This window comes from Oncorhynchus keta, chromosome 30, assembly GCF_023373465.1.
Source record: "Oncorhynchus keta strain PuntledgeMale-10-30-2019 chromosome 30, Oket_V2, whole genome shotgun sequence".
NCBI classification, from domain to species: Eukaryota; Metazoa; Chordata; class Actinopteri; order Salmoniformes; family Salmonidae; genus Oncorhynchus; species Oncorhynchus keta.
The window spans coordinates 41,747,040-41,772,446 of NC_068450.1; the positions used below are offsets into that span (position 1 = coordinate 41,747,040).

A 25,407-nucleotide genomic window follows, 5' to 3' on the forward strand; every position below is an offset into this window, starting at 1 on the left:
TAGTGTGAATAAGAGTGCCACCTGTTGGTCGGTTGTCTCCAAAAGAGATGCTGGTTTAGCATATGTACAACTTTCCCAGAGTCCAGGAAAGGGGACTGTACACACACACACACACACACACACACACACACACACACACACACACACACACACACACACACACACACACACACACACACACACACACACACACACACACACACACACACACACACACACACACACAAACTTTACATATGAGTGGAATGAGTGGAAAGGATTTATATGGAAGAGAAGAATGAAGAACGTATTGCACAGTGATAATAAGGTGACAGCAATGTGCCATGGTAACAGTGATATAGCAATAATGTACATATAGTAAAGGACAATGGCCTATATACTGTACATACAGGGATAGCATCAACACGCTAACAAACTAAACATAGCACACAATACAGACACAATATACAATATCTACATGTTAGCAATGGGCTAGAGCTTCATGCTAGGCCATAGTTTCGTAGGCTAAATACAGTACAAGGTATGCAACAAGCATTAGCAGGGCGAGGCAAGCAGCATTTGCTATATGGCTAACATAGCACACAGTAATATCTTTAATAGTAGCTAGCACTTTAGGCTAGGTTACACAGTGAAGCATAGCACAGTGATATGGGCTGTATACAATTAGTGGCCAACAAAGTGCTAGCATGCTAGGTGGCTATGCTAATATGTAAACAGTAGACCTCTATGATATTACCATGGGGGCAGCCATCTTCGGTTATGCAAAAATGGGCCCTTGGAGAGTTTGTTACATGGTAAGAGCTAACAGTTAAACTATACAGGCACAAGATAGATAAATAAGAGTCCAGGGAACAGGAAGAAGGTCCATGGGTTGTGGCCCAGCTGTTGGTGTGTAGGGCAGAGCGTCTACACAATAAGTCCATCTCCCACCTGTCACCCAGGCCCCCCCACTGGGGAGCCAGGCCCTCCCAATCAGATTGCTATATATTTGTCAGTATTCCAAACACAACATTATTTGTCTTTTTACCTAAACACAGTACTTGACTTGGGCAGGAACTCACCAGAGTTGAGTATTGGCAGCTAAAATGTTCTTCTGATTGAGTTCCTGCACCTCCTATAGAATATTAGCTGCAAGTCCTGCACCTAAATATACATTTACATTACATTTAAGTCATTTAGCAGACGCTCTTATCCAGAGCGACTTACAAATTGGTGCATTCACCTTATGACATCCAGTGGAACAGCCACTTTACAATAGTGCATCTAAATCTTTTAAGGGGGGGTGAGAAGGATTACTTTATCCTATCCTAGGTATTCCTTAAAGAGGTGGGGCTTCAGGTGTCTCCGGAAGGTGGTGATTGACTCCGCTGTCCTGGCGTCGTGGGGGAGTTTGTTCCACCATTGGGGGGCCAGAGCTAAATATAAACAGATATAAACAGTACCGGCACCTAAAATGAGTACCGACATCTATTTCTATCCAAGTCACGCACTGGCCTAAACATGCACTATTCTTCCCTCGCAAAATTAGTCCCCTTCTTAAGCTTAGCAGATAGATAAACCCGGTACAGCTACTGTATTGTTGAATGATGATTTATTGCGACCACCTCATAGGTGCAGTAATAGTGACTGAAATGAGTAAGACTGAAATATATTAAGAAAATAACAACGTGTACGACTTATTGTGTTCTAGCTGAATACTAGGCTTAATTCTCAATAATAACACAGCATGTATTTGTATATATGTTCATAAACACAGGAATATGCAGCCGTATGCATTAAATCAGATGTAAATAATTCCCCAAAACATGACAAGGTCAAATGCGCTGAACATGTGGCAATCAAGAAGCTCCATAAAGATCATTAAAACGACAATCCATACAAAATATTGTCATGAATTGAATGCCAAATATGATTAATTTGACTTACAGACAATGCTTCTACAAAATGCAAGCAAGTAGGATGGAGTTTGATAACATATGCAGCTCCACAGTGTGACTTTCACCATTTTGGAATGTAACGATACTGATTCTACAGGATTTACACAACACATTTACATTTACATTTAAGTAATTTAGCAGACGCTCTTATCCAGAGCGACTTACACACATCAACACAGGACAGTGGCCTCCATGTGGTCAACATTGGAATTCCACGATAGCCTAAAGGAACTCAAACTCAACTACAGGGGCCAGAACACTCCCCGCCTGGTATCTGTAAGGATGCCACCATTAAGACTATGCAGGTTAGAACTGCCATGTTTACTTGTCAGTCTCAGGAGAGAGGAGTAAGATAGTCTCTGAGACTGGACGCAGTAAGGTCTTGCATGACCCCTCTCTTGCTGTCTAGACTTCAACCTTTCTCACCTTTGAATCTCTGCTGGGAAAGGTCTTGGTGTCTGAGAACTTGACGGTGGTACCTTGCAGCATCTGCTGTAGGGATTTTTGTCCTATTGTTGGGAAGCTCATTGCACTCGATGGGTGTGGGAAGAGGTAAACAGAATCTCTGCTGGGAAAGGTCTTGGTGTCTGAGAACTTGACGGTGGTACCTTGCAGCATCTGCTGTAGGGATTTCTGCCCTATTGTTGGGAAGCTCATTGCACTCGATGGGTGTGGGAAGAGGTAAACAGAATCTCTGCTGGGAAAGGTCTTGGTGTCTGAGAACTTGACGGTGGTACCTTGCAGCATCTGCTGTAGGGATTTCTGCCCTATTGTTGGGAAGCTCATTGCACTCGATGGGTGTGGGAAGAGGTAAACAGAATCTTTGCTGGGAAAGGTCTTGGTGTCTGAGAACTTGACGGTGGTACCTTGCAGCATCTGCTGTAGGGATTTCTGTCCTATTGTTGGGAAGCTCATTGCACTCGATGGGTGTGGGAAGAGGTAAACAGAATCTTTGCTGGGAAAGGTCTTGGTGTCTGAGAACTTGACGGTGGTACCTTGCAGCATCTGCTGAAGGGATTTCTGTCCTATTGTTGGGAAGCTCATTGCACTCGATGGGTGTGGGAAGAGGTAAATAGAATCTCTGCTGGGAAAGGTCTTGGTGTCTAAGAACTTGACGGTGGTACCTTGCAGCATCTGCTGTAGGGATTTCTGCCCTATTTTTGGGAAGCTCATTGCACTCGATGGGTGTGGGAAGAGGTAAACAGAATCTCTGCTGGGAAAGGTCTTGGTGTCTAAGAACTTGACGGTGGTACCATGCAGCATCTGCTGTAGGGATTTCTGCCCTATTGCTGGGAAGCTCATTGCACTTGATGGGTGTGGGAAGAGGTAAACAGAATCTCTGCTGGGAAAGGTCTTGGTGTCTAAGAACTTGACGGTGGTACCATGCAGCATCTGCTGTAGGGATTTCTGCCCTATTGCTGGGAAGCTCAATGCACTTGATGGGTGTGGGAAGAGGTAAACAGAATCTCTGCTGGGAAAGGTCTTGGTGTCTGAGAACTTGACGGTGGTACCTTGCAGCATCTGCTGTAGGGATTTCTGCCCTATTGTTGGGAAGCTCATTGCACTCGATGGGTGTGGGAAGAGGTAAACAGGCCTTTCCATCAGCTGATTCCACAATGAAGCCTCTTGCTCTCCGGCACATGGTCTCTGAGATGCCTGCACACGTTTTGAGGGTGTAAGGTGAGGCATCTACGGCTACATTGAACATCTTGAAGACGGCTGATCTGGCTAAGTATTTATTACTTTGGTCGTCGAGATTGGCGTGTGTTTTCATCTTCTCAGGCTGACCCTCTGGGTAGACATTAACATTAATTTTCCCTGGGCGTTGTCCCCACAGACCTCGGTGCAGGTGGAAGTGGCAACTGGAGAGGAGGGAGACTCGTATTCCTCCCTGCCATCCTGTGTGGAGGAGCTGAGGGCTTCCATATGAAGAGGACCCATATGAAGAGCTGAAATGTGTCTGTTGCTTCCACACGCTGAACACTGGATGACAGCTTTACAGTTCTTCGCCTGTTGTGCGGTTAAGGAGACACACCAAAAGCATACAGAGTTCTCTTTAAGGAAAGTTTTCCTCTCTTCAAGGAGTTGATTCCTAAATCCTCTACACTTTAGCAGAGGGAAGGGCGGGGGGGCTTTTTGTGGATAGGGCACTGTTTGTTTGGATCATCCATCTTCGATGCATCTTTCTGGATGGCAATGTCCACTTTTGTCTTGTGCACTCGGGAAGGGGAATTATTTTATTATTCATACTTTTACTTTTGATACTTAAATACGTTTTAGCAATTACATTTACTTTTGATACTTAAGTATATTTAAAACCAAATACTTTTAGACTTTTACTCAAGTAGTATTGTAATGGGTGACTTTCACCTTAACTTGAGTCATTTTCTATTAAGGTATTTTTTACTTTTACTTGAGTATGAAATTTGAGTACTTTTTCCATCGCTGGCGCCGAAGGAGATGACTGCCGTTTTACGATCCCATAACCAATTGTGCTGTTGTGTATGTTTTTTTGCATTATTTGTAACTTATTTTGTACATTATGTTTCTGCCACCATGTCTTATGACCGAAAAGGGCTTCTAGAAATCAGAACAGCGATTGCTCACCTTGAACTGGTCGAATCATTTTTCTTTAATGAGTGACGGGACGTATTGACTCCAGACACCCAAACAGACCCTCATTCCTGTCATTTGCAAGAGAAAGAGACAGAAAAGATATTGCGGAAAGAGGGCTAATCTGCCTTTGCCATCGGTACTATTGGTCAACATACAATCGCTGGATAATAAATTGTATGAACTAAAATCAGGTATATCCTACCAACGGGACACTAAAAACTGTAATATCTTATGTTTCACCGAGTCATGGCTGAACAATTTGTTATATACCCTTTGTTGGCAATGACAGATGTCAAACATTTTCACAAGGTTTTCACACCATGTTGCTGGTATTTTGGCCCATTCCTCCATGCAGATCTCCTCTAGAGCAGTGATGTTCAAGTCCCTCCAAAGATTTTCTCATTTTGTCTCTCATAGTTGAAGTGTACCTATGATGAAAATTACAGGCCTCTCTCATATTTTTAAGTGGGATAACTTGCACAATTGGTGGCTTACTAAATAATGTTTTGCCCCACTGTACATTATTTTTTTTGCTGCTACTGCTGCATTTTGTCCTTTTTAGGTTGCTAGCCTACAGTATAGGCCTTAGCCTACCTTGCAATCATTTTTTGTCATCTTGAAATGTTTTACATTTCCCCCACTAATAGTTACAGCTAGAATCCTTAATTGAAACAATAGGCTAACAAACAGGACACATCAACTCTGTTTTGGTAATAAGCTCACTGACAGGCCTGGACCTGTAACCACTCTCAAATTCATAGACCAAGCTATGGATACAAGGACTGACCATCCATGATTTTAAAATTATAGTTTTAACCATGATTTGGTGCTATACAGTGTTTGTTTACATCTACTTTGTTTACAAACATTGGAGTAAAACAAACTTATATTTTGGGTTCTGTTGAGGAATGACAATTGAACTATAAGCTCATGATGCATTTATAAGTTATATTCTTCATTATACTCTGGATGGTTCGAGCCCTGAATGCTGATTGGCTGAAAGCCGTGGTATATCAGGCCGTATACCATGGGGATGACAAAACATTTATTTTTATTGCTCTAACTACATTGATAACCAGTTTATAATAGCAATAAGGCACCTGGAGGGTTTTGTGGTATACTCTGCGTTGCGTCGTGCATAAGAATAGCCCTTAGCTGTGCTATATTGGCCGTATACCACACCCCTAGGGCCTTATTGCTTAAATAATCAATGGGTATATATACTGTACAATTACATATCCAGAAATGACATACAGATTCTAACTTTAAGGTTATGATTGGGGAAGGGAGTTGATTTTAGATCTGTAGTAGGGCAAATTTTACCTCAAAGCTTTACAAAAACATTACAGCAAACCATGCTCCACAAACTGTTCTTACCAAACATTTCATTTTTTACCGTAATTGAACTAGGCAAGTCAGTTAAGAACAAATTCTTATTTACAATGACGGCCTACACTGATCAAACCCAGGCCAATTGTGTGCCGCCCTATGAGACTCCCAATCATAGCCGGTTGTGTTACACCCTGGTTCGATTCCAGGCTGTATGTAGTGATGCCTCTAGCACTGAGATGCAGTGCCTTAGACCGCTGCACCACTCGGGAGCCCAAATGAAATATTTTATATTTTGACCATTCAACATATCACAATAATTAAATACATTAAACTTGTAGTTTAAAACAAAATCACAAATATCAATAGATGTAATCTTTCCAAAGCATATTTCTCTGGATGGATCGTAATTATTCTCGAAGTCCCAGTTACGTTGTTTGACTGCTTCGACTATCCGTAGCTAGTTTAAACAAACCCGGAACCAAGTTGACAGCTCCAGTTCCCGAGAGCATCCTTTTCAACTTGTAGAAACAAATGTTTTTCGGTGGTGATGAATATGCCACAAAAACGAACCTTTTATTATTGTTAATCGATTTTTTTTTGTGCAAAATTGGTGCGAGTTAGCTCGCCAGTGGGAGAGCCATTCATTACATCAAGCTAGCCACTTCCTTGTAATGCAAGAGTCAGAGGATTAAATCAAACACTGCTGTCAAGATAACGTTTATCCTTTCATGTCATAGCAGTCAACTAGCTAGGTAGCTAGCCTGTCAGCAAAATGAGGGTACGCTCGTCAGTTTTTGCCTCGTTTTGTCTCATACTCGAAGTATTAAGCGTAGCCCTGTTTCTTAGGGGATTTTTCCCAGTCCCTGTCAAATCATCTTTTTCATCGAAAAGCAAGCTGTCAGATCTTCCGGCTGAACCATTCACAGGTGTGTTTTGATGACATTCTTTTCTCTCTGGCTAGCTAGCTATACTTAAAATTAGAGTGGTACTGTTATTCTTGGCTCTTAGCTGACTTGATTGATTTTCTGCATTGGATAGCTAACTACTCGCTTGAATGATGACGAGTAATACAGTACTTCTTTTGCTCACATAATACATGTTACTTTACCCATTTGTTCCTCAGTGTTGTCTACAATACCTTTCATGTGTTGGTAACTGTGGCATTTTCTTTGGCATTTACAGGGAGCTCCCCAAACTTGTCCAAGGTCCCAGATCCCCTTTTTAAGAGAGTGGTGATAGTGTTGATTGATGCACTCAGGGAGGACTTTGTGTTTGGTCCCAATGGGAGAAAGTACATGCCATACACAAGGCACCTAGTGGAGAGGGGCTCCACACACAGCTTTGTGGCCAAGGCAAGACCTCCTACAGTTACAATGCCCAGAATCAAGGTACGAAAGTAGAACACCACCATAACTAATTCTCATTTGTGGTGCAGTTATTACAACCCTTTACAACTTCATTGTAGAAAAAAAACTCCCACACTCACAATATTGCAATAAATGTGCAGAAGTAATATTGTGTGCAGGATTATCTTTTCTACCTTTGAAAATGCTGCTTTGTGACGGTGTCAGGGTGAAATGTCATGGGTTGTCATATGTTTGGGTTCAAAACCTTGGATAAAGTGTGTTGAACTAACTGGGCACATATGTCTAGTTTAGGTTGATTCCTTGATTTGAGTTCTGGCCATTAAAAAGTCATAATAATGCATTTTCTTTGAAATCTTCTTCCAAATGAGACACTGTTTCAACTGTTGTCTTGTTATAGATCTAGTCTAAGCACTTTCCTGTATTGATGACCTTTGAATATAAGTACTTATGAGTATTAGTTTAGCTATAGATTTAATGACATAAGTGGTATGTGGTTCAAAGAGAGGCAGAATATGTGTACCCTACCACCTTATTCTGACAGTTGATCAAATTACTCTATAGCTACTTTCAAAATGTCAATGCTCATTTACCATAGCTAATTGGGCCTAATAGATCATTCATAGATTCAAGATTCAAACTTTGATTCAACAACTCCCCCCCAAAATGGCCTACCCTGAATAATAAAAGAAAACAACAATTGGCACATCTTTGTGTTGAGACATTCTCATTCATACCAGAAGGTGGCAGTGCAAGTGTGCCATCATGGACTACTGCATCTTTCCAAATCACTGCAGTGCACCCAATCAACTGGTATGACACGGCCAACTAACCCAAATCAGAATCACCCAGAGACACAGCCCATTCATTAGGAGTACGCCAGCCAGCCTCTGGCTGTGTGACAGGAAATACATCCCAGAAAAGGCAGTTTGGGGAGGGATGTAATTGAGAGAATTGTTGAGGAAAATAAATATTTCAGTGGATATACTGGCTGAATTGTACGCTGTGTATTGCTGCCCTTGTGTTTTGATGCACATAGGGAATGGCGTGACTTAGGCCCAGTTTCCTGTTGTTGATAACATGTACACACACACAGGGCCGGCTCTAGCCTTTGGGCCCCCCACCTCGCGACAAAACATTTTAGTGGCACACCGCTTGACGGTGGAGAGAGAAATTCAAGTTTTAAAGCAAGTTTCCTGCAATTCTACACATTTTTTAATGACTTATGCCATGTTAATATGATATTGGAGTGAGAATGACTAACAAAATGAATGTGGGGGCCCCTGGAGGTCAGGGCTCCTGGGCACGTGTACTGCGTGCCTGGTTGGTATTCGGCCATGATTACTACAAGTTTAGATACAGTAGCTGGCTAGACTAACTACCAATTAAAAAAATGTTAGCTGACATAGCTAATTGAGTGATTTTCAGAACAAGATAACCGCTTATGCACAACCAAATGTGGAAATTTAATCTGATGTATTCTACTATTCTTACTCTAAATAGTATGTTGAGACCCCGACTGAGCCTAGCTCTTGGTTGCCCTGAGCGACCACTTATATGGCTTGTACCTGGAACTGGCCCTGCGCTCGCTCGCGTGCACACGCACTCAGAGTCCCATTCCAACAAAGAGTCCCATTCAGAGTCCCATTCCAACAAAACAATGCCTTTGCAGGTAAAGCTACAGTGCGTCCAGAAGACCCAATCATTGACTATGCTCACTCACTAACTTTAGCCGATTAGGCTGTGTTGGGAAGACCTTTGCTTTGCAGACAGGGAGTTCTCTTATAAATTAGACTGTGTGGAGTTTATTCATTTGAAAAAGGTGGAATTGGGGCCATTTTAAAAGGCCTACTGGTAATCGTTGAGGTGAAGACCAAGCCTGTATGTTGAGCTCTGTCTATTCTTGGAAGCCTTTTTCAGGGTCACCACACTTTATTGGCTTTGCTGTCGCAAATACTGCAGATGGTAGTGTGTGATGCAGACTTAATAACTCTGAATAACTCTTCACCCAAATTAGGTGAAGCGTATGTTATTAAGCGAAGACCAGTGAGTGAACACACACATTCTCACCACAGCCCTAGTGGACTAGTGGTGCTTCACGATTCCCTGATGATGAATGTTTGCCACTGTGACTGCACGCGTCATCGACAAGGACCCGTTTGCTCATCACTTCTGTTGAGAAAGTTGGAAATAAAAGTTCATCTCTACTTATCACGGGTCAAGGCTTTCGCACATTCCCTTAGGTTGCATTGTTGAGACCACTGTTCTGGGTGGAGGATATATTTGGTTTATTTTTGCTCAGGTTGACAAATTGCTCTACACCTGCTCAGACTGAACTCGTTAGCATTCCAAATACTTTCCGGTGGCCGGTAGTAGTTTTCTGCTTCTGCTTTCCTCACATATCCTCACATATACTTTCATTGGAATGGACACATGAGAAAATATGTTTTTGTGGCCGATTGTATAATTTCCAAGCCTTCAGTTTGACTGTAACAAGAACATACAGCCAGCGGGGAGGAGTTCTGGTGAATCATCTCTATTGAACACATTTTAACAGGCCTCGGCTAACTCTGGGGAAACTGGCCCAAAATAGTGAAGACCTGTCTGCTCATGATGACCCTAAGTTGGACACAACTTCCATGAGGGTCAGCAAGGAATTGCAGCATTTGGAAATGCCAATATGGGTGACTGGGTCTATGAGAAAGAGGTTTTGACTCAATCAATACATCACAGACATTATTAGCCTTTTAATTCCATTGTAATGGGAAGAAGTGGGAGCTTTTCTTTCTGTCTTTTGCTTTAGATACATTTGACATTATTCATCTCAATGTACCTTTCCTTTGTGTGCTTTGTTCACCCGTAGTGATGTGCGTGGGTGTAGTCATTCTATTTAGTAAATTATGAAGATGACAATTTCTCAGGGACGGGGGGAATAATATTGATTTCTGGAGAGTATGTAGGAATAAATGAAAATGCCCTGGGAAAAGAAAGCAATCATATAATCTGCATTACTAAGACTGAACCAACCAACCATCCAACCAACAAGAAGACCTAATATTTAGTTGTTATCCCAAACACAGCATTTGGCCTCGTGTTTTTGGGCTAAAGCACATCATGCTTTGAGAGGGCACTTATTGGACCCACTTCTTTTATTTTCGCCAGTCTTTGACTCCACCTTATTTAACATGCAATGCTAGCTGCATGTTCAAGACCCTCCCTTAGTGCTAAGCCTTAATAATGCATCGGGCGTCCTAATTGGCCGAGCGTCGTCCGGGTTAGGGAGGGTTTGGCCGGTAGGGATATCCTTGTCTCATCGCGCACCAGCGACTCCTGTGGCGGGCCGGGGCGCAGTGCGCGCTAACCAAGGTTAGTGCACTATGACTCCTCCCACACATTGGTGCGGCTGGCTTCCGGGTTGGAGGCGTGCTGTGCTAAGAAGCAGTGCGGCTTGGTTGGGTTGTGTTTCGGAGGACGCATGGCTCCCGTACGGGAGTTGTAGCGATGAGACAAGATAGTAATTACTAACAATTGGATACCACGAAATTGGGGAGAAAAAAGGGGAAAATAAAAAAAAGAATGTATGGTGCGTTCCAGCGTGTTCCCTTAACATACGGGTGAGGATTATTTTGGTTCTGACGCAGACTAATATGTTTTTGTGTCAGGTCTATGCTTAATCCAGAGCTCAGTCAAGGGTTTCCTCTGTTCCTCCACCAGGTCTTTTCTTCATCGACTCCAATGCTCAACCAACATATTTATTTTGCCTACCAGTCATATCCTCTGCAGGAAAGGGAGCATCTCCTCAACAGGTGTTGTGGTTTTTCCCAGCCTGCCAATGATGAAATCATCAGAAACCCTGCTTGAGACAAGCTCTTCTCTTGCATCTGATTTGAGTGTTTTTTTCTTACCACATCTAAGAACGAGACGGTACAGGTTTCAACTGAGCTCTCTGTCACAGACGAAGGGTTGTGTGGTTCGTGTGAGCTGCCAAGTGAACCCTCATAGATGAATAGACTGATGTTGTCTCTCTAGGGTTTGTGTAAATATCCTGCGTAAGATCAAAAGTTAAGCATTGATCTAAACTTTTCTCTGACTTTTGCAATGTAGGCCTAGCTTGAAAAGGATGTATATGTTACCTCCAATCAGGGTTTGAAGCTATAGCAGAGTAGGGATCTAAAGATATCCATTTGGGCCACCTTGGGGTTCTGAACCAGGGGCATCTTACACCCCAAAAACCCGAGGGGGCGCAGAGTGAGTGAGGATGGCTATATAGGATGGAAACACCGGAAACAGCCTTGTCTTGCAATCTAGAAACATAATCATTATGCTTAATTCTATGTAAAAAAAATAGTATATTTTCCTGCATATCTAAGCATACCTCTTGAGCTGTCTGTATGCTCCTGACTGATGTTTCTTTTTTTTTAAAGACACTAAATCTGGGTAAAGGATTGAAAGGAATGTCAGCCTTAATCAGTTTAGTTTGTATTTATTTATTTAGTTATGCATGTTATTTTATAATGTCTACCAACCTTGCCAGCAGTCATGCTAGCTAAGATAGTTAGACAAGCTAGCTACTCTAATTTGATTGATAGCCTGGAATGTTATAGAAAATGCGCTATAGTCAGAGACTGCAGAAAACAAAAGTTGACAGAGGGGATGCAGGATTTTGTTTTTGCCTGACTTTAGATTTGTTTCTGCTTATAATTTCTGACTTTTTGGTAGGCTATTTGTTTGTCAACTTAGAAATAGAAAGCTGTGAAAACGACCCAACATGTTTCTGATACGATTTCAGGTTGGCCTTTTATAATGCTGATAAAGATAGCTAGATACCGCCTGTAGAGGTGCTAACTGCGAATTCACATTCTCTTAAGATGGGGAAATAAATCAATAATATATCTCCACTCCTGTTCCTGAGTAAAAAGTTAGCCTACATTTGGTGTATCATTTTAAATGCAGGAAATGCTTAATTTTGCAGGAGTTAATATTAAGGTTATTTGAGAGGTTATAGACCCACAGTCATTTTTCAGTCCCCATTCAGCCCATCCAAACAGTAGACTTCAGTTGCCTTTTACGTGCCATAGGGCCATTTGAAGTCAAATTTGTTTAGCACCTCACAACCATCACACATAACATAGCCGGCACTGCTATCATTCGTCCCTCTTTACTACTATGGCTGACCCTGTAAAACAACACATTTCACTGCTCCTATCCGGTGTTTTTGACAGTAAAATTTCTTTCTTTACCACTTCACCAAATCTTTCCCAAACATGACTTTTCTGGCCCTCCCTTTTCTTTATTTTCAACTCTCCATTTCACAGCTTTTCTCTTGTTGAGTTCAGCTCCTTTTTGCCTCCGTGGATCAACATGATTAACCTTTTCTGCCCATGTCCAAAAGCAATTGGCATCTAGGCGATTTAGCACGCGTACAGTTTGGCCCTAAAGTTGAGGCTTATGCACTAATGACAGACAAAAATAATGGGAAAAAAGTCAATGAAGCCTGTACATATATATTGCACAAGAATTCTACATTTACTTTTTACATTAAGTATTATCTCTTTATTAAACCCGCCCCGCTACCCACCCGCCTTTCATCCCTTCATCCATACAATATTTAATGACCCTAAACTGCCCACCCGACGCATAGATATAACTGAGGGGACGATGAGTCAACGAACCCCCGCATCACTACCGCATACTACATTAAGTCAGAAGTTTACATACACCTTGGCCAAATACATTTAAACTCAGTTTTTCACAATTCCTGACATTTAATCCTAGTAAAAAAATCCCCCGTCTTCGGTCAGTTAGGATCACCACTTTATTTTAAGAATGTGAAATGTCAGAATAAGTAGAGAGAATTATTTATTTCAGCTTTTATCTCTTTCATCACATTCCCAGTGGGTCAGAAGTTTACATACACTCAATTAGTATTTGATAGCATTGCCTTTAAATTGTTTAACTTGGGTCAAACGTTTCGGGTAGCCTTCCACAAGCTTCCAACAATAAGTTGGGTGAATTTTGGCCCATTCCTCCTGACAGAGCTGGTGTAACTGGGTAAGATTTGTAGGCCTCCTTGCTCGCACACGCCTTTTCAGCTTTGCACACAAATGTTCTATTGGATTGAGGTCAGTGCTTTGTGATGGCCACTTTAATACCTTGACTTTGTTGTCATTATGCCATTTTGCCACAACCTTGGAAGTATGCTTGGGTCATTGTCCATTTGGAAGGCCCATTTTGCGAACAAGCTTTAACTTCCTGACTGATGTCTTGTGGATATATTGAAGCAACATCTCATAATTTTCCTTCTCATGATGCCCTCTATTTTGTGAAGTGCACCAGTCCCTGATGCAGCAAAGCACTCCCACAAGATGATGCTTCCACCCCCGTGCTTCACAGTTGGGATGGTGTTTCCTCGGCTTGCAAGCCTCCCCCCTTTTCCTCCAAACACAACCGTGGTCATTATGGCCAAACAGTTCTATTTTTGTTTCTTCAGACAGAGGACATTTCTTCAAAAAGTACGATCTTTGTCCCCATGTGCATTTGCAAACCGTTGTCTGGCTTTTTTTATGGCTGTTTTGGAGCAGTGGCTTCTTCCTTGCTGAGCGGCCTTTCAGGTTATGTTGATATAGGACTCGTTTTACTGTGGATTTAGATACCTTTGTGCCTGTTTACTCCAGCATCTTCACAAGGTCCTTTGCTGTTGTTCTGGGATTGAATTGCACTTTTCGCACAAAAGTACATTAATCTCTAGGAGACAGAACTCGTCTCCTGCCTGAGCGGTATGACGGCTGCGTGGTCCCATGGTGTTTATAGTTGTGTACTATTGTTTGTACAGATGAACATGGTACCTTCAGATGTTTGGAAATTGCTCCAAGGATGAACCAGACTTGTAGAGGTCTACAACTTTTTTTGCTGAGGTCTTGGCTGATTTCTTTTGATTTTCCCATGACTCCAACCTAAGTGTATGTAAACTTCCGACTTCAACTGTAGGTGGTGGGCTGATGCTGAAATCAGTGAAGTTGATCGATCTAAACTCAGCAAAAAAGAAACCACCCTTTTTCAGGACCTTGTCTTTCAAAGATAATTAGTAAAAATCTAAATAACTTCACAGATCTTCATTGTAAAGGGTTTAAACACGATTTCCCGTGCTTGTTCATTGAAACATTAACAATTAATGAACATGCACCTGTGGAACGGTCATTAAGACACTAACAGCTTACAGACGGTAGGCAATTAAGGTCACAGTTATGACACTAAAGAGGCCTTTCTACTGACTCTGAAAAACACCAAAAAGTCCCTACTGTGAAAAACACCAAATGTCTGTACTACTACGCCTAAGACAGTGCTACAGGGAGACAGGACGGGCAGATGATCATCCTCGCAGTGGCAGACCACGTGTAACAACACCTGCACAGGATCGGGCAATCCTAACATCACACCTGCGGGACAGGTACATGATGGTAGCAACAATTGTCCGAGTTACACCAGGAACGCACAATCCCTCCATCAGTGCTCAGACTGCCCACAATAGGCTGAGAGAGGCTGGATTGAAGGTTTGTAGGCCTGTTGTAAGGCAGGTCCTCACCAGACAGCACCGGCAACAACGTCGCCTATGGGCACAAACCCCCCACCACTGGGCCAGACAGGACTGGCAAAAAGTTATCTTCACTGACGAGTCACGGTTTTGTATCACCAGGGGTGAAGGTCAGATTCGCGTTTATTGTCGAAGGAATGAGCGTTACACCAAGGCCTGTACACAGGAACGGGATCGATTTGGAGGTGGAGGGTCCATCATGGTCTGGGGCGGTGTGTCACAGCATCATCGGACTGAGCTTGTTGTCATTGCAGGCATTCTCAACGCTGTGCGTTACAAGGAAGACATCCTCCTCCCTCATGTGGTACCCTTCCTGCAGGCTCATCCTGACATGACCCTCCAGCATGACAATGCCACCTGCCATACTGCTCGTTCTGTGTGTGATTTCCTGCAAGACCTTGCATTGCATTTCTGTTAGTCACATGTCTGTGGAACTTGGTTTCATTGACAAATGATAAGTCTTTATGCAGAACTGTAACAGAGGTCGTAGTAATTGTGAGCGAGAGGTTGTGGAATGGCCGGAGAAGTTTGAGGGTGGTTGAGAATAGCACTCTTGGGTTTTTTTGTTCATTCCTAAAGATGTTGGAGAAATAGGCAAATTTGGTTGTGTGCAACTGAGTCCTTGTAGTTGGACCAGGGACTGCAGTGACATCTCTTGCACTGAGACCGCTGCACCATTCAGGAGCCCCAATACAATTAGGCTGTGATAACAAAATGACAGTCACATGGCGGAATACATTAAACTACACGTACATTTGCTTCATCACAAAACCAGAGAGTAACATATGTTCGGGGAAGTCCACAAAGCAAGTATTTCATGTAACAAACAGTTATATGACCTGCAGCATGGTCAAGAAAGTTAATGTTTCCTTCAGTTTACTGAACAACTACTGATTTAGAACCACGGAATTACTGCAGGTCAGCACAAAGACAACAGGAGCCCTGCCTCTGCTATTCCAGCACCATTTACACATAAACATCATCAAATCAACTAGGCTATATACTGTAGATACTTTTGTACTTGTTTCCTCCAGCATCTTCACAAGGTCCTTTGCTGTTGTTCTGGGATTGATTTGCATTTTTTGCACCAAAGTACGTTCATCTCTAGGAGACAGAATGCGTCTCCTTCCTGAGCGGTATGACTGCTGCGTGGTCCCATGGTGTTTATACTTGCGTACTATTGTTTGTAGAGATGAACGTGGTACCTTCAGGCGTTTGGACATTGCTCCCAAGGATGAGCCAGACTTGTGGAGGTCTACTATTTTTTTGCTGAGGTCTTGGCTGATTTCTTTAGATTTTCCCATGATGTCAAGCAAAGAGGCACTGAGTTTGAAGGTAGGCCTTGAAATACATCCACAGGTACACCTCCAATTGACTCAAATGATGTCAATTAGCATATCAGAAGCTTCTAAAGCCATGACATAATTTCCTGGAATTTTCCAAGCTGTTTAAAGGCAGTGTATATACAGTGTCTATAAACATCTGACCCCCTGGAATTGTGATACAGTGAATTATAAGTGAAATAATCTGTCTGTAAACAATTGTTGGAAAAATGACTTGTGTCGTGCACAAAGTAGATGTCCTAACCAACTTGCCAAAACTATAGTTTGTTAACATGATGAAAATTACAGGCCTCATCTTTTTAAGTGGGAGAACTTGCACAATTTGTGGCTGACTAAATACTTTTTTGCCCCACTGTATGCTTAGTTTAATACACTGAAAACAAACTTAAAGACACCAAAAAACAATTAACTTAAATTAGTGTTGCTAAATATCATGTGGTTGTCCATGGTACTGATTTCTGTGTGTCTGTGTGTGTGCTTGCACACTCAAGTAAAACTAATTTAAAAGTTGACTTGTAGAGTAGTTGAACACTGTTGTGACTTGACTCTAACATTAATCTGAAGACTCTAATTTATCGAATTAAGTAAATATGTTTATTTGTTACCCGATTTAAATGAATCATCTAACAATTTACTCGTTAGGATCTGGGGCACCACGAGAGGTTCTTTAAAGAGTTACCATCCTTCGAATTATCACATCCATAAACAGACAACTTATTAGTCATAACCTCGTATCATCATTCTGAACAGTCGTAACCTCCTTGCATCTGCAAAAGCCCGAGCCTTACTTATGATTCAGTATTCAGTACTACACAAATTAGTTTAATTATTTATTTACTAGCTAACTAAATGGTGGCACAGGATGAACATACACACTTCATACGCTAATATCAGGTCCCTAGTGGACTGACAACAATATGGCTGCTTGTTACGAGAGAGAGAGAGAGAGAGAGAGAGAGAGAGAGAGAGAGAGAAAAGACAGAGAGAGAGAGAGAGAGAGAGAGAGAGAGAGACTTAACGTTGGTACATTTAGAAACTACTCTAGCTTACAGTACTCCTATACTTTGCACATGAACCGTCGCTCGCTTGGCGTAAGAAATCATGAATGCATTTACATGCATTTGTCGTGTAGTCCTGAACAGAACTACAGAGTTTATTCTCCTTCCATTCACTCCGGAAGATGCTTCTTTGAAGATGGGCTAGCCAGCCGTGTCGATGGTTCCCAGTGAGGTGATGAGAGTAGGGTAATATGGTGGTTTGAACAGAGTAATAGAATAGAGTCCCACTTACATTCACATTTTTAGATATTTTACTTAGGACAGCTAATTAGCCATACCAGTTGGGAGGTGAGTGTATCATCTCTACCTCGAGTTGAGATTCAGATGTCAAACCCCTTTAAACATGAGCTGCACCTCCTAAGTCTCTCTGTTCTGGTATGTTAATTCTTAACTCAGAATTTTAGACAGTTTGTTCTAAAGGGTGATTTCGTCAGGCTGACACGCTCTCTGACCTCACTTAGGGGTGTGACATGTCACTGTGCAAAGTTTGTAAAACAATTGTCTCTTGGCTCCTAAAATCATGTCCCTCTCTTAACAAAAACACTTCCATCATTTTTTATATTTTCATACACAACGTAAAGGATGCTTACTTCGTAAATATAGAGTGTATACTTTCCAAGTTACAGTATTTCCTTTATACATTTTTTTACGACATCACAAAATAACAAACAAAACAACAGTGTTCTTTAGATCGCCTCTGACCATTCTCCATGTTCTATGTTAGAAATAATGTTCCAGTATTCGCTTTAGAACGTGTTTTGGCGGGAAAAAGTATTCTTGAAACAAAGCACATTCCTTGGGTGAATTTGGAGAGGTAGACATGAATCTTCTCCGTTGGATTTACAACAGTGCGTGAGTTGTTAACCCCCACCAGCTGCGGGTGAGATGGGGTCTTGTTGAAGTCATCCATTGCAAACCTGATCTGACCTATTTGGATCCTCACAGGACAGTCATGTCCACCAATGCCATTCTCCTCACTTTCATGTTAGCAAAAGGGTCTGTTGCTCTTTCATACAGTGTGCCTTTAGTTTTCTTTTTCATAGGCTACCTAGCTAAAATGCTTGCTAGCCTAACAATGCTTGATAACATGGGCAACAATGAACCAGCTAAGTTAGCTTGCTAATTAACGTCAGCCTACTAGGCTACATCTAGGCTACATATTGAACTCCAATCATCTCATGCCAGTGGCACATTATATGCAGTTATAGTTAGATCAGATTATCCGTCATAATCATAGGCCAGTACGAAGAATGAAGTCAAAACAAAATCCACCTCCATCCATGCCTTAGGAAAGAGATGATTTTAGCAAATAGACCACTTGCGAATTGATGGAAAATCAGTAAAACACAGAGCGACGAAAGATAATTTTAGTTTTACTGGTCAAATATTTGTGGAAGCCTGGCTTCCCTTGGCAATCCATGAATACACGCAGCTGGAAGGGAGCCGTGCCAGTTGTGCACATAAGGTCAAGTACATGGCCTCTGTCATGGGTGGGCAAGTTGACATACCTTGTGAAGTTGAAGCAATCCAACAGGGCCATGAAGTCTCTGGCAAAATCACATCCGTCAGAGTCCACATGAATGTTAAGTGCGGGAACTTATAGGGTCTCGTGAGGCCTGTGCATGAACAGACGGGAAAAAAAACCTGGTCAAGACAAAAAGGCAGAAAAACATCACAAAATGTTGTAGTAATACATGCTGGAACTGTTGCGACTGGGAAGCAATACGCTAAGCTTTAGTCGCACAATCAAATTAAGATGTTTTGTGCCGTATTTCTCAAGTGAAACGATGTGCATGAAAACTTGTCTCATTGAATGACGATAAACACTTAGTTGAAGAGTCCCGTCCATAGTTCCTACTAGTATTAGTACTGTTGACCAATCACCGACGAAGGGGCGTAGACTTTGGCAACAGAACTTCAACTTGCCTCAAGTATATATTTTTTTCCGCTCGAACAGCGGGAAAATCCCTGCCGGAACACCGAAACAAACAAAAACATCACATAATGTTGTCATAATATATGCATAAATTGTTTCAACTGGGAAGCATGCAACAACCTTAAATGTAGATCATTCTGATAGTTTTGCTTGAATTACAAAGGCCAGCAGGTGCTTTTGACACTGCTTTTGACATGTGCAAATAGACTAAAGCACGAGCACGAGCACGAGAACAATTTTGTGGAAAAAGAAAGGCATGGAATCCATTTCATTAGTTTAGTTTAACCTAGTTTGCTTCCTTCTGTGAGGCTGCCTCAAGGTTATTTGCCCCAGAATGCCTGATTGTGAGAAATCACAGTGATTATGCAAAGAGTTGCTGTAAACACGTCAGCGTGAAAACATGTTGATATGCCTCGTTTGTGACAGACTAGTGAGATACTGCCAACAACATCTTGGCCTATATGGGTTTCATTATTGGCTTTAACTAGCTGAGGAGGACACAACATTATGTAATGAATTATGTGATACAATAAATAGTCATAGTCACTATCAATCCTTCATAGACAGGCTACTATTATGAAAGTATTCTCATGACAATACAGTATTTTATTTGTTTATTGTAAATAAATGTGTCATTCGGTGATTGCTTTGAACACAATCTTACACCAGTTTCACATTGTAATTGCTGTAGCTCCTGTGTTAGCCTTATTCTACTGCAAATCACAGTTAAGTAAATGGAGATGCTAGCGTAACGAAATAACACTGATACTGAATAACAGTGGTACTTGCTGACTACACCTGTTGCACAATTAGTCTATAGCTTACATATAGTACCAGTCAAAAGTTTGGACACACATACTCATTCCAGGGGTTGTCTTTATTTAGAGTATTTTCTACATTGTAGACATCAAAACTGTGAAAAACAGTGTGTAAAGCTGTCATCAAGGCTACTTTTTAAGAATCTCAAAAATAAAGTGTATTTTGATTTAACACTCTTTTGGTTACTACATGGTTACTACATTTTGGTTACTACATATGTTTTATTTCATAGTTTTGATGTATTCACTATTATTCTACAATGTAAAAAAAAGTACAAATAAAAACCTTTGAATGAGTAGCTGTCCAATTTTTTTGACTGGTACTGTACGTAGACTGACAAACTCCCTTGGCCCTCCTCCTCCTGCTCCTTCTAGGCCCTGACCACAGGCAGTATCCCAGGTTTCATCGACGTGGTAATGAACCTGAACTCCCCCGCACTGCTGGAGGACAACCTCATCTGGCAGGCCAAGACGGCGGGCAAGCGGATGGTGTTCTATGGGGACGACACCTGGGTGAAGCTCTTTCCCAAGCACTTCATGGAGTATGACGGCACCACCTCTTTCTTTGTGTCCGACTACACTGAGGTCAGTCATGGTCATTGTCTGTTTGAAGGTCAGGGCCATGCCCTTTAACCTTTGCACTCTCATTGATTTTGTTTGTTTGATGTGATTTTTTCATTGTTAGTTACATGGGAATGACATGACGATTTACTAATTTTTATTTCCAAGATTCCGTATTATATTGGCTTAAGTTTAATCTGCTTCTAATTCATAATATTTCTAACATACTATACATAAAGACTTTCTCAGAGGTCTGATTCAGAAACAATGACACATTCTAGATTGTGTCTTGGTGTTAGTCTTTTGTGTTGACATGTCCCCGCTAACTCTTCCCAGGTTGACAACAACGTGACTCGTCACCTGGACAGCACGCTGAAGAGAGACGACTGGGACATTCTGATCCTGCACTACCTGGGCCTGGACCACATCGGACACATCAGTGGACCCCACAGCTCCCTCATCCAGCCCAAACTAATGGAGATGGACGACATCCTCAAGAAGATTCATGGCTCCCTCATCTTAAAGGTATAGAAGCCTACTTTTCAATAGAAAAATACCGCATACAGTACCAGTCAAAAGTTTGGACACACTACTCATTCAAGGGTTTTTCTTTATTTGGACTATTTTCTACATTGTTGAATAATACTGAAGACAACAAAACTATCAAATAACACATATTGAATCATGTAGTAACCAAAAAAGTGTTAAATAAATCTAAATATATTTTAGATTCTTCAAATTAGTCACCATTTGCTTTGATAGCTTTGCTCACTCGTGGCATTCTCTCAACCAACTTCACCTGGAATGCTTTTCCAACAGTGTTTGAGAAGTTTTCACATATGCTGAGCACTTGTTTGGCTGCTTTTCCTTCACTCTGCGGTCCAACTTATCCCAAACCATCTAATTTTGGTTGAGGTTGGGTGATTGTGGAAGCCAGGTCATCTGATGCAGCACTCCATCACTCTGCTCCTTGGTCAAATAGCTCTTACACAGCTTTTCGCACTTATAGTTCCACTAAGCGCGAAAACAGATGGGATGGCGTATCACTGCGAAATGCTGTGGTAGCCATGCTGGTCAAGTGTGCCTTGAATTCTAAATAAATCACTGACGGTGTCACCAGCAAAGCACCCCCACACCATCAAAATTCCTCCTCCATGCTTCACTGTGAGAACTACACATGCAGAGATCATCCGTTCACCTACTCTGTCTCACACAGACACGGCGGTTGGAACCAAACATCTCAAATTTAGACTCGTCAGACCAAAGGACAGATTTCCACTGGTCTAATCTCCATTGTTCGTGTTTCTTGGCCCAAGCAAGTCTCTTGTTATTATTGTTGTCCTTTAGTAGTGGTTTCTTTGCAGCAATTCGACCATGAAGTCCTGATTCACACTCACCGCTGAACAGTTGATGTGTCTGTTACTTGAACTCTGTGAAGCATTTATTTGGGCTGCAATCTGAGGTGCGGTTAACTCTAATGAATTTATCCTCTGCAGCAGAGGTAACTCTGCGTCTTCCTGTGTTGTGGCGGTCCTCATGAGAGCCAGTTTCATCATAGCGCTTGATGGTTTTTGCGACTGCACTTGAAGAAACCTTCACAGTTCTTGAAATGTTACACATTGACTGACTTTCATGTCTTAAAGTAATGATGGACTGTCGTTTCTCTTTGCTTATTTGAGCTGTCCGTGCCATAATAATATGGACTTTTACCAAATAGAGCTATCTTCTGTATACCACCGGTACTTTGTCACAACACAACTGATTGGCTCAAACGCATTAAGAAGGAAAGAAATTCCACAAATCAACTTTCAACAAGGCACACCTGTTAATTGAAATGCATTCGAGGTGACTTCTTCATGAAGCTGGTTGAGTGAATGCCAAGAGTGTGGATATCTGTCATCGAGGCAATGGGTGGCTTCTTTGAAGAATTTCAAATTTCAAATATACTTTTTTTTGGTTACTACATGGTTCAATATGTGTTATTTCATAGTTTTGATGTCTTCACTATTATTTAAAGAAAAACCCTGGAATGAGTAGGTGTGTCCAAACTGTCAACCTTTTGTAATAAGGTTTAGGATATCAGTTATGACAAGTATCATCATTTATTTGTGGGAGAACGTCCTGTTATGATTAGCGCTTTTGAAGCACTCAACAGTAGTTTTCTTGTAAAAACATGTATAGGATCATGACTGTAAACGGTGTTCTTGTGCATATTTAACCGCGCCAGCCTTGTAGCTATTTTACTCTCTCTTGCGCTTAGGCAACAGGGAGCTCTTAATTAAATGGTCTTGAAAGCCTCAGCTCCAAACTTTCCCAGTAAAAGCCTGCTGCTGTTCTTTACACAGTACCATTGTGACCTACAGTGCCTTGCGAAAGTATTCGGCCCCCTTGAACTTTGCGACCTTTTGCCACATTTCAGGCTTCAAACATAAAGATATAAAACTGTATTTTTTTGTGAAGAATCAACTAGAAGTGGGACACGATCATAAAGTGGAACGACATTTATTGGATATTTCAAACTTTTTTAACAAATCAAAAACTGAAAAATTGGGCGTGCAAAATTATTCAGCCCCTTTACTTTCAGTGCAGCAAACTCTCTCCAGAAGTTCAGTGAGGATCTCTGAATGATCCAATGTTGACCTAAATGACTAATGATGATAAATACAATCCACCTGTGTGTAATCAAGTCTCCGTATAAATGCACCTGCACTGTCATAGTCTCAGAGGTCCGTTAAAAGCGCAGAGAGCATCATGAAGAACAAGGAACACACCAGGCAGGTCCGAGATACTGTTGTGAAGAAGTTTAAAGCCGGATTTGGATACAAAAAGATTTCCCAAGCTTTAAACATCCCAAGGAGCACTGTGCAAGCGATAATATTGAAATGGAAGGAGTATCAGACCACTGCAAATCTACCAAGAACTGGCCGTCCTTCTAAACTTTCAGCTCATACAAGGAGAAGACTGATCAGAGATGCAGCTAAGAGGGCCATGATCACTCTGGATGAACTGCAGAGATCTACAGCTGAGGTGGGAGACTCTGTCCATAGGACAACAATCAGTTGTATATTGCACAAATCTGGCCTTTATGGAAGAGTGGCAAGAAGAAAGCCATTTCTTAAAGATATCCATAAAAAGTGTTGTTTAAAGTTTGCCACAAGCCACCTGGGAGACACACCAAACATGTGGAAGAAGGTGTGGTCAGATGAAACCAAAATTGAACTTTTTGGCAACAATGCAAAACATTATGTTTGGCGTAAAAGCAACACCTGAACACACCATCCCCACTGTCAAACATGGTGGTGGCAGCATCATGGTTTGGGCCTGCTTTTCTTCAGCAGGGACAGGGAAGATGGTTAAAATTGATGGGAAGATGGATGGAGCCAAATACAGGACCATTCTGGAAGAAAACCTGATGGAGTCTGCAAAAGACCTGAGACTGGGACGGAGATTTGTCTTCCAACAAGACAATGATCCAAAACATAAAGCAAAATCTACAATGGAATGGTTCAAAAATAAACATATCCAGGTGTTAGAATGGCCAAATTAAAGTCCAGACCTGAATCCAATCGAGAATCTGTGGAAAGAACTGAAAACTGCTGTTCACAAATGCTCTCCATCCAACCTCACTGAGCTCGAGCTGTTTTGCAAGGAGGAATGGGAAAAAATTTCAGTCTCTCGATGTGCAAAACTGATAGAGACATACCCCAAGCGACTTACAGCTGTAATCGCAGCAAAAGGTGGCGCTACAAAGTATTAACTAACGCCCAATTTTTCAGTTTTTGATTTGTTAAAAAAGTTTGAAATATCCAATAAATGTCGTTCCACTTCATGATTGTGTCCCACTTGTTGATTCTTCACAAAAAAATACTGTTTTATATCTTTATGTTTGAAGCCTGAAATGTGGCAAAAGGTTGCAAAGTTCAAGGGGGCCGAATACTTTCGCAAGGCACTGTATGTGTGTATATATATATATATATATAGACAGCCCATTGTGGTCCCATAGGGTGCCTTAGAAGCTGAATGAAGAAACCCACAAAGTATGTTCCCTCAGATGGCTGAGATGACTAGTAAGACGTTCAACGAGTTTTGAGGTGTAAAACATTCCAGTGACTTTCATAGCCTTGCCGAACTAACAATATCCTTTTTCTTCACTCTGTGTCGGTGCTGTGATAAAAGAAATGACGCATCGTGCAAAGTGGTTGGCTGGGATAGGGAAAAAAGGCAACCCAGGCTCCTCCCATGGCTCTACTGTAAAAAGTTAGCCAGAGCATCTTTCCTACTTTGGCCTTCCCGGATTAGAAAGGAAAAGCCAGTACCTGCAGTGTGGGACAACACACAATCTGAGCTACAGTTTCTGGAGGGGAAGGGATTAAAGACTGCAGCACTGTGACATTTGCAGACCTGCCAACCTGCACGCGGTTACAAAAAACGACCCTAAAATAGGCTTCGTCATTGTGGTTTTTGACTCAACCATTTGAGGTTGGAGATGAGCCAATCCGAGAACTTGGCTAGGAGAAAAAATCTCTAGCTCTTCGCTCCAGCTGTTCCACTTTATCCTGTCTTTCACGGAAGTTACGTTAGACTTTTAAAGATGATTATGCCGATTTTAATTAATCAGTTAATTAATCTCTAGACCCAAACTGTTACAGACCTATATCCATCCTGCCCTGCCTTTCTAGTCTTCAAAAGCCAAGTGAACAAACAGGTTCACGTGGCTATGCAATCTGGTTTCCGAGCTAGTCACAGGTGCACCTCAGCCACGCTCAAGGTCCTACACGATATCATAACTGTTATCGACAAAAGAAAGTACTATGCAGCCGCCAAGGCTTTTGACTCTGTCAATCACAGTAT

General features: G+C 41.7%; 1 protein-coding gene across 1 annotated transcript in view; it reads left to right on the forward strand.

Annotated features, from left to right (window-relative positions):
• The first annotated feature begins 6,327 nt into the window (after positions 1-6,327).
• Positions 6,328-25,407, forward strand: part of LOC118363612 (GPI ethanolamine phosphate transferase 2-like) — a 134,943-nt gene continuing 115,863 nt past the window's right edge. Inside the window, exons 1-4 of the mRNA XM_035744668.2 lie at positions 6,328-6,811; positions 7,068-7,273; positions 20,371-20,580; positions 20,893-21,081. Of these exons, the coding sequence (XP_035600561.1) occupies positions 6,658-6,811; positions 7,068-7,273; positions 20,371-20,580; positions 20,893-21,081 (759 nt within the window). The 5' untranslated portion in view covers positions 6,328-6,657. The remainder of the gene's footprint in view (positions 6,812-7,067; positions 7,274-20,370; positions 20,581-20,892; positions 21,082-25,407) is intronic.